Source organism: Urtica dioica, chromosome 9 (genome assembly GCF_054948205.1).
Source record: "Urtica dioica subsp. dioica isolate 48M chromosome 9, U.dioica_male_clone48M_v1_H2, whole genome shotgun sequence".
NCBI classification, from domain to species: domain Eukaryota; kingdom Viridiplantae; phylum Streptophyta; class Magnoliopsida; order Rosales; family Urticaceae; genus Urtica; species Urtica dioica.
The window spans coordinates 21,021,988-21,032,487 of NC_142764.1; the positions used below are offsets into that span (position 1 = coordinate 21,021,988).

At 41.5% G+C, this 10,500-nt stretch overlaps 1 protein-coding gene across 2 annotated transcripts; it reads right to left on the reverse strand.

Moving 5' to 3' along the window:
• Nucleotides 1-586: 586 nt before the first annotated feature.
• LOC149385712 (uncharacterized) lies at nt 587-3,656 on the reverse strand. 2 transcript variants are annotated; one of them, XM_089626926.1, is made up of 3 exons: nt 2,974-3,656; nt 1,271-2,373; nt 587-1,063 (listed from the first exon to the last, which is right to left on the reverse strand). In XM_089626926.1, the coding sequence occupies exons 2-3, from the start codon at nt 1,950-1,952 to the stop codon at nt 681-683; spliced, it is 1,065 nt and encodes a 354-aa protein (XP_089483052.1). In that variant the 5' UTR covers nt 1,953-2,373; nt 2,974-3,656; the 3' UTR covers nt 587-680. The 2 variants fall into 2 exon arrangements, with proteins under 2 accessions (XP_089483052.1, XP_089483053.1); XM_089626927.1 differs by lacking the exon at nt 587-1,063 and having other exon boundaries at nt 1,419-2,373.
• Between the last annotated feature and the right edge of the window lie 6,844 nt (nt 3,657-10,500).

The following is a 10,500-nucleotide window of genomic DNA, read 5'->3' on the forward strand; positions in this document are numbered from 1 at the left end:
ACACACTCAGACCCTCCGATGCCTCGACCCTCTCGGCCGCCCGCCTTGCCGCGCGCGCGTCATCGGCAGCGATGTATTCTGGCGGGATGTAACTAAAGGTGAGCGGGCCGGGGTTCTCCATCATAGTCTGCCTCTGACCATAGAGCATTGCATCCCACTCCAAAGAGATGTTCTTCGCCTCCAAGGACGCTCTGAGTTCAGTAATCAACTCAAGTGCCTTGTCCAACTCCAAGCAAAGAGAACACGAGTCACCGTTATCTGCGGCCGACGCTTCAAGCTCAGCAATCCTCTTTCCCAACCGCTTAATCTCTGAGCGCGTGAAAGCCACATCGTCATCACGACCGCGAAGTTTCTTTTCGGCCACCAACTGTAGCTCACGAGCTTGCTTCACCAGGTCACTGGAGGTGTGACGGATATATCTCTTCTCCGCTTCGGAATTCTTTAAGTCAACCTTCAAACAGTCCACCTCCCTCGATAGACGGCCCTTGTCCTCTCGAGCACGCTCAAAGATCTTCACCTTCCCCTTCAACTCGTCCACCTCATCTTTCAACGACCGAACAATCTCGTCGGCACGGACAGACTCGATAAGAGCCTACAAGGGAAAGAATGACAAGATAAAACAAGACACATAAATCTGGAGTATATGTTTGCACGAAACCGCACTTATCTAAGTATTCGCACTAAAAGGCACATGAATTAGAATCACCAACCATTACGAGTCGCTCCGAGTGGGTAGACATCATCTCTGAGCTGCTCGTTCGACTTACCACCGCGAGACGCTCATGCGGGACCGCCTTGACAACCGCGGCAATTCGCTCACCCAATTTCCTCTCGCGCCCCGATGTGGACGATGAGTCCCCCTTTAGTTTCTTCCCAAGGCCCTCAGGAAGACGGTCGGAAGAATGCTTCCTCGAGAACACCTTCAACGGCGAATAATCATGAAGAACGGAGGGGCGAGCCGGCACAACTCCTGTTTCGCACACACCCGGGCTGCGAACTATCGGGTACTGTGAATTTGGAAGTCCACCACGATCATCTCGAGTGTGAGTGCCTCGAGCCATCCCTATAAAGGAGAGAATGGTTAAGCAAAACAAATGATAATAAGAATAATAATAATAATAATAATAATAATAATAATAATAATAATAATAATAATAATAATAATAATAATAATAATAATAAGTAATTATGAGGAATGCATGCACAATCGATGAAGTACGATCATCTACGTGCCCCACACAATCGCCTCTCTCGGGCCGATGAGTAATACCATCGTTTGTCGATGGCAGTGGCGAGGTATCCGAAGCCGCGACCTCACACGATAAAAGACACCCGGACGGCGATAAAGGAACCCCTGGGATAGTTGGGGAAAGATCCAAAACGGGAGAAACCGCAAAGTCGCCGAGAACTTTCGTAGAGACGTCGGGAGCTCTTTCGAAGATCTCCGGATGTGTTGAAGTAGGACTCGGAGCATGAGACGCATTGGGGACCCCCGACGCGTACGGGTCATCATCATCGATCGCGCCCGACCGAACTGGAAACCAACCAAACTCCCACCACGTGACACGAGACCGATAAAACTCGGCTAGGCGCCCGTCAAGATGAATCGACCGGACGAGCTGACAAAAATCCTTATCTTTAGCCCCTCTATTTGCGTTAAAGTTAGCCACCTCACTAAACTCCCGTGGAGCAGCACCGAACAACACATCGGAAATCCAAAACCACCGGTTTTTCCATCGAACTCTGGAAGGGAGGTCGGCCAATATCGCTATCTGTGTGCGATCTATGAAGTAGTACGAATACGAGATCGAAGTCACATCGCGGACTCTCACCAAGTCGTGAAAATCATCCGCCGTCATCGACCGGCCAGAACAGCGTAGCCATATCATGTAACACGCCGAAATGAATCGGTAACCAGTAGGGCTCAGCTGAAAGGCGTGAATCTGGAGCATAGCCAACAGTTCTTGCACGATCGGTTGGAGGGGATAGCTCAACCCGCAAAGAAGACTCTCAAGGTGTATCGGTCCGTACCCCGGGGGAGAACGGCTCGGAATATCATTCGGAGAGGGGGCAAGAGTGAGAAACAACTTCGGGATGTGAAGCTCCTCCCGAATTAATTTCAACTTCTCCACGGTAATAGAGCTCCTAACCTCAAAGACGGACGGACCAGGCACATCCCCTTCAGAGGCAGGCCCTTTTTCTTTTTTATTAGTGGCTGCCGGTTTCCCTTCTCCTGACCTATCTTTCCACACTTCCCCGCCGCTGTTTTTCTCTCTCGTGGTTTGTCCTGCTTTTGCCTTGCTTTCTTGCCCTCATTTATCTTCATTAACTCGCTACGAGGAATGTCATCCGATTCGTGATTGGATTCGGAACCTGCCAACACAAAACAGTAAGTAGACGGACTCCGATCGAGATAAAAATATGCTCATAAACGCTGCACACTTCCTGGAACGTGACAACAACGTGGGAGCATGAAGCCAAGGGCACAAGAGACCATTTCCGACCCAAATATAGTTCAAATGTACATAAAAAAAAAAATAACCCATCATTTTCAACCAAAGTCACAAAAACCTTCCATCGAGTATTCAAGAGAATCCATTTCGGTGCAGAATTCAAAGATCATAGCGTTCTCCACACATTCCAAATTTTATTTTTTTTGACAAACCACAAACATTTCGTACGACCCAAGAATCTCATGAACGAAATACAAAAGGAATTCTATAAAGTATTGTGCCAAATCCACCTCAGAGCCTACATTTCAAAGGATGTCACATGGTCACATACGAACACTTACAAGATACCGATCCACACAGATTAAGCACATAAGTACTAACACAATACAAAAGAAAAAGATGTTTATTCATTCAATGTATATACGCTCATATAGCCAAAATGAGTATACGAAAAATTATAATAAAAAATGGAATGTGTGGAATGGTAACGTAAAAATTGAGAAGAGGCATTAAAGCATACCTTCCACTGCCGACAAGTCGCTTACTGTTGCCGACTCCCTCTTGGCCCGATTCGATGCCGACAACCTCGGCGAAAAGCCTTCGCCACTAGCATCGGCCAATGAAGCGGGTCTAGCCACCGAGTCCCCGCCGGCGACCTCCGATGAAGGCCTAGGTATGCGCTCGCCGCCGACTCCTATCGGGGACCCCCGCGAAATCGTCGACGGCTCTGTCACCCTAGCTGCCCTCACCGTTCCGACCCGCGTTTGCACCAACGGCACCGAGAAGCTCACACCGGCACCCTCCACGTTTCTTCCGCCCCCAACGCCTACGGACCTGATGTCGCCGGCCTCTCTCGTGGAGATTCCCGTCATCTTCACCGCTTGGATGACTTCACCAAAAACCTGCCTTGCCTCCGTCACCGACCGAACGACCTCCGCGTAGGAACCCACAACCCGTGTGCCTCGGGGCTCTCCAACCCCGACACCGGAGACACAATTCCTACCACCACCATCGACGAGTTCCGCTCGGTTCACCTCCGCCAAAATGCTCATCCAGTCGGAATCGCTGTAACCGTAACCCGACAAGCTCGGATCTTGAACTCCCTCCATGGAAAATAAGTCGGCGAGCAAACAAGCTTCGAATTCTTCTCCCGGGTCAAAAGCTTCCACATTGTTCAAATTAATTTCGCACAAAAATATAGAATCGGGAATCTCGGACCCGTCATCAACAGGGTAGTTGAGCACAAAAAAAATAAATAAAAAAACGAAAAAAGAAACCGAAGGACAAGGAAGAGGAGAAGCCCAGAACTTTTTCTCACCTGAAGTAGTGCTGATTTTCGCGGCAAATTGAGCTTTTAGATCTGGGTAAAAATGGTAGTTGTAGTGGGAAAAAATGGTGGGTTGTGTTTGTAAGGTTTGTCCCGCGAGTTTCGATTTCAAAATGAAGGAAAAGAAGTCTGTAGAGGTGATGTCTTGTACTATTTTCTTTAAAAAAAAGAAGAAGTTGTCAAGAGAAAAATGCTAACGTCATAAAAAAAGGAAGCGAAGGATGTACATTCAATCAAGGATCGAAATACCGTTACCGTTACCGTTTTCAGCTTTCGAATTTACTGGTAACCCCCCGTACCGTAAAGGAATACCGAGGGAAGCAGGAAAAAAAAAAAAGAAACCGGTACCGTTGAATTTACCGTTACCGTAGAGGAATACCGTCAAATACCGTATTTACCGAGGGGAATTCAGAAAAGAAATATACAAAAAAACATACAAAGTACGTAGGATAAAATTCATAAAATTAAAAATAGTGTAGAATGTTTCAACACAATACCAAATTACAAATACAACAAAAAGTAAGTTTAATAACCAAAATGATAAAGTTCAACACAATCCACCAAATACTATTGTTCAACAAATTCAACATAGGAGGGATACAAATGACTACTCAAAACGACCGTATGCAACGGTCATACAGTAATCATACCAAGTCATATAATGAACACATGCACGAAAGTACCTGTCCAAGTGATAGTCATACTCATACTGAGATGAAGCAACAGACATGGAGTGGAAGGGATAACCTGGAACTGGTCGCACCGTTTCGAGAGCGTAACTTGATGCATAGGAGTCCTGGTTGTAACTGGAAGATCCGTCATCATAAGATGACTCTGTGCTTTGAGGACCAATTGATACCGATCCGAAGTTGTAGGACAAGTCATCAACTACATTGCTAGACGTAAATGACATGGCATCATTCAGACCTCGAGTCGCTTCAGCTACTGTCGGATCCGGGTTCTGGTTGACGTCGTCCATGTGAACTTCGTCAATCCAGCGGAGCATTCCATTGTTAAGGTAATGGAAAAACTCGAAATAAATAAAGGATTTATCGAACTCGTCTCGAATAATAATTATTTTCCGAGGAAATATTCCGGAATTTAATTTAATAAATAAATTCTCAAGGACGAGAATTATTTCCGAGAAACCTTAAATATATTTAAATTAATCGAGAACGAATGAAAAATTCCCGGTTTAATTATTTAATTAAAATCCGGTCGGTCACGGATTTAATTATATAATTATGTGAAAAAGATTTAATTGTAATAAAAGTTGGAGGACCGGAATGAAGTAGATTTTAATTTGTGGGTCAAAGAGGGTAATTTTAAAACATTGGGCCTATACAAACTTTGAGGAAAAAATCTTCTTCCTTATCCCTTCCTCACCGCTTCTCTCTCTCTTTTTCACCTCCATCACCGCCTCTCTCTCTTTCCCTCACTGAAGATTTCTTGCGCTCTCCCTCTCCTCTGCTCGCTCTCTCTCCAAGCCGATCGTGCCTGACCGTCACCACCACTCACTCCCTCTCGCCGCTCCCTTTCTTCACCTCTCATGCGCGAGCGCCGAGAGCCCAGCCGCGTGAGCACCGAGCGCCTCGACCCTGCAAGCGCCGAGACCCCGATCGCGCGAGCTCCTCTCTCTTGTGCCGAGCGCCGAGCACTAGACCCCGCGTGCGCGCCTCCGCTGGTTCGCGCGACCATCCGCCGCCACTGCTCTCTCTATCCTTCTCACCTGGTTTCTCTGAGCCGCGCTGACCCGACGCGAGCCACGCTGACCCGGACCGGGAAGTGGGAACCGGATTCCTACCCGGATTCCGATCCGGTTCCCCCGGAACCACCGGAAACTTCCGGTTTTGGTGGTTCCGGTGCCGGGGAGCTCAAAAAAGGGGGAACCGGACCGGTTCCCGTCCGGTTCCCCCGGGATTTAAAACCTTGCATTCAATAATATATATATATATCACACACCCATGCTCAATCTTATCAAAAGAAAATGGTCAGTCTTATCCAAAGAAACTATAGATAGTACATATATTATATAGTGTATATATATATAATATGCATGTTATATACACAAATGTTCACACTCATGTAAAATATCTATGTATGTGTATGTACTATATGCAAATAGCTTTCTTGGTTTCGTAGGAGTTTATCTCCGTTTGATAGACATGGAAATGCTTCGGCAATTCCTAAGAGACAGGGATCTGCTTCCGCAAATCCCAAACAGGCCTGGTCCTGTATGGTTGTCTCGGGTACGTATGTCTCAGTGGTTCTTAGGTGACACATGCGGCTTGACTAGTCGGTTTAATTTTGTGATCTGTTCTTCATTGTATCTTGCTCATTAGTAGCTTTTTATTTTGAATGGAAGTTCTTTGATGCAAAAAAAAAATACACTGTCCATTTATGCACACTCATGCACATCAAAGAATAATGCAAATACACTGTCCATTTATGCACACTCATGTACGTCAAAGAATATATATATATATATATATATATATATATAATATTAATATATGTGTATATAGTACTATATATAAAATGCTTTATGCATTACACACTAAAATATATATATATATATATATATACGCAAATAAATAAATATATATGGTTATGTATTTAACATATATATTTATATATATATATATATATATATATATATATATACACAAAGTTTCATGGGCGTACAAATAAATACATGAACATGCTATAAACGAAAGGGTAGGCTTTCGACAACTCAAAGAAATTCCGAGAGCGCCATCTAAAATCCAAGGGCCAAAGAGGAGAATAAAAAATAAAAAAAAATAAAAAAATTTCTCGCACGACAAATCGCACAAGAAACTGGGGGGTTAATATTATGTCGTCATTTTTGCGAGGTAAAAACGACACCTCAAAAATAAAAAAAACGACACGCCAAGTCAATTCATGGGGCCCAAGCCCACGAACAGAGCTCTTGAAGTCAAATCTCAAATCAAACTCTCGAAAGAAGTTCAAGCTCATCTTATTGATAAAATATTCATGTCAAAGTCACTTAAGATGAGCTCACAAACAAGGGCCAAATAAACCCCGAATAAGCCACAAAATCTCAATTAAACCCATTTCCTTGTCACCAACCCCTATGTGGCCGCCAACCCTTCTAGCTGCCAAGTCTTTAACACCAACTCCCCCCTGACATCAACCTAAAGTGCCTCCAAGTCGGGTTGTCGCCAACCCTTACCTTAACGCCAACTCGGGTTGTCGCCAACCTCCCCCTTGACGCCAACTCGGGTTGTCGCCAACCCCACATGACCCACAAGCCTCCAAGGCTCAAACCAAGTCCCTTATGTACCTCAAAAGCACTATAAATACCCATGTCACTCACATTCCAAGGTAAGTTTCTCTCAACTTGGAAAAACTCTACAAAAATCACACCACGACTTTCTCTCTCTAGAAAACATAAAGACAAGTATAAATCGTTCACCAAGAACACAATACAACACGACTAATGTTGAGCGTCGGAGCGCGCGCCGAGGGAAAACCCTCCGCGTCCCTCTAGATTCATGTTTTCTTGTGTTTAAGTGAAGGTACGAGGATTCAAAGACCCAGTAAGGAACTCGAAGGATTTGAAGATCCAAGAACAATGAGCAACGTGAAGAACACAATGGCGTGAAGACTCGAAGAAAGAGAACAAAGGGTTGAAGGCAAGGTCAAGAGAGATTACGGGTTGAAAGCAAGGCTTTAGAGAGAGATTCAAAGGGTTGAAGGCTCAAAGAAACAAAGACTCAAGAGCCCGACGAACGTGAGAAGCATAAAGCAAATTCACTGACGAGACATAAACGACAAGAAGAGAAGAACTTCACCAAACTTAACCTACGTACGATCATTGAATCTGATCCTAGATCGAAACACGGACGGTTCTTAGTGCTAATCCAAAAACGCGATTAACATTAATCAATAAATGCATATATTTATTCACATAATTGTCAATAAACACAGTTATTCATCGACATAAATGTTAACAAATAGAGTTATTTATTGACATAAATATCGACATAAATACGTATAAATAAGTTTGTCAATAAATCAAATGATTTAATGTCTCTCTAATACCACCATAACTTCACCCAATTCTCTCTGTCAAGTAGTAATCAGACTTTTTTCAATACTTATACAAATTCTTTTGCAAATGTCAACAAATAAATACAGCTATTTATCGACATAAATGTTGACAAATAGAGTTATTTATTGACATAAATACGTTTGTCAGTAAATCAAATGATTTTATGCCTCTCTAATACCAACATAACTTCACTTAATTCTCTCTATTAAGTAACAATCAGACTTTTTTCAATACTCGTACTAATTCTTTTGCAAATATTATAAAACAATCAACTTTCCATAATTGTATTTAAAAAAACAAACAAAAAAAAGTAAAAAAAAACAAAATAAATGACTATCTTAGAAGCACGCTTATTTTGCTTCTTGGTCTTGGAAGTCGCAAGACACAAACCCTAGTCTTTCACCTCTTAAACAATGATTGTCTTCTTGTTCGCCAAACCTAAATCATAACCATTAAACACTCCTATAAAAAATTTAGTCCATAAAAACACCAACAAGCTTCTGAAAATTAAATATTGTCCACGAAAAAAAAGCAAACAATTTATTACTGGCAAAATAGGAGAGGGCGAGGAATCAGAGATCTTTGAAGAAGCCATCGTCAGAGAGGTGACAGACATTCCAAGACAAAGACGCCGGTCCATGGACTCTAGTGACACTCTAGTGAGAACCTCTGCCGACGTTCTCAATAAAAACTGGCGGAAGAAATCCAAGGAGTCTATCGCACAGAGGATCTTCGAGGTCGAGAAACAAGACGATTTTAGCCTCGCATGGGGATCGGTTCATGTCTCCGTTTTTGGATTCAGGTCATGATCCTAATCCAGATCCGTCTGTGATGGGTTGAAGAACGAGGAGATAAGATAACCTTTTATAGGTTTATACAGAGCTAGATCAAAGTAAGAGTCGGGGAGAAGATAACCTTTTCTTTTGGACACAGATTTACCTTTACGATTTGAGTTTCGATTTTAGGGTTTCTTTGTCAATTTTGTTGAACAGAGAAATGCTACAGAGAATAAGAGGAATCGTTGTTGCTAGAGAAGAAGTGAGAGAGAGAAAGCGAGAATGAAATGACATATAAGTGGAAAAGAAAAGAAAAATAAAAGAGTAGTTACACAAAATGATAAGTCATATTTTTGGATTAATTTTGACATATTTGATTTTGGGGCAAAAGTAGTGAGGAGGTCATATTTATGAATAATCCCCTTAAAATTAGCATTGCACATCAAATTAATGACCTATTGGGCGTTGTGAACTAATTTAAGCGTTCTCTTGTGGCCTCTTACATTTAAGTGACTAATCGTTAGTTAACTATTGATAATTTTTCGTGAAAACTGTTTTACGTACGAATATGAAACATGTTATTGTCTCATTGTGAAAACGTTATCATAACTAATTTCATATTATTAAGAAGTATCAAGATCCATATGTTCAAAGTTGATTCAAAGACTATGGACCGAATAATGTAAGCCAAAATAAAACGAATAATGTGAATAGTAAAATTTCCTTTTATTTTGATTGATTAAATATCATATATATTCAACTAAAATATCGGTATTGCATTGTTGATACTATCAAAATTATATTTACTTGATTAGTGTCCATTGATGTAGCATGTAAGTGAATATGGATCCTCTAATTTCCAATTTCCGCTCTTTACAAGAAGGGTATATCTTACCATTATATAACTTGAGTTAAATATTAGCCTAGGTACCATTGATTCGATAGTAAAATATTTTTTCGCTAATCTTATAGGGCGCAATCAATGACCTTTTTTAATAAACTATTAGGTGACATTTACCCTATTCTAAGATAGTTGGATTCCATATCTGTAAATCTCTTTCTTACAGAATCATATCCGGTACGCCCATAACATAAGTAGTTAAGCGAACGTTTAGTTGTGAAATAATGAATCAAAGAGCCTGTGTATATAACCTCAAAAACTAATACCACTCTAAAGTTTAGATCAATTACTATTTGTGGCCATCATAGTGACCTTTAGACGTTTGTCGTAACGGTTCCTTAAACAGTACATTCATAATACTTATAGGTCGTTTACAACTATATGCACAAAATGCTCCCACCAGTTGTACCTATACTCGCGTACTGTATATGTAATTTGAATCTAGCTACTTATACATAGATTAATCACCGACCAATTTAAGCGCTCTACGTAGACTTAGATGTTCAATACTCTTATATAAACATCTAAGATAGCTATTTCATAAAGGATATGGAATGATGAATGTTTTGTTGTTTCAATTATATAAAATCTACTATCTATCTTATCATTTAAGAAAAATGTCAACTTCTTTTATTCATTGCCAACAATAAATGATTACATGATTTCTATGCGATAAACCCTAACATTATTTTTTCATCTTTCTCGCTCTACCGCCAACTCTAGTTTTGAATCTCCTCGTCAAAGCTTATTCGTAGCTTTAAGATTATAAACCCCATTTATCTTTTCTCTAGAATGCTGAGTTCAAAGGTTTTACACTAATGGATTTACTTACACTTTCGTCATGACTTCGTGCTATCATTGGTGATTGTCACTAAAAAATGGGTTTGGACTCGATTTGTTCGTGGGAAATTCACTGGTGAACATGTTCGGCCTTTAAAGAGGAGATG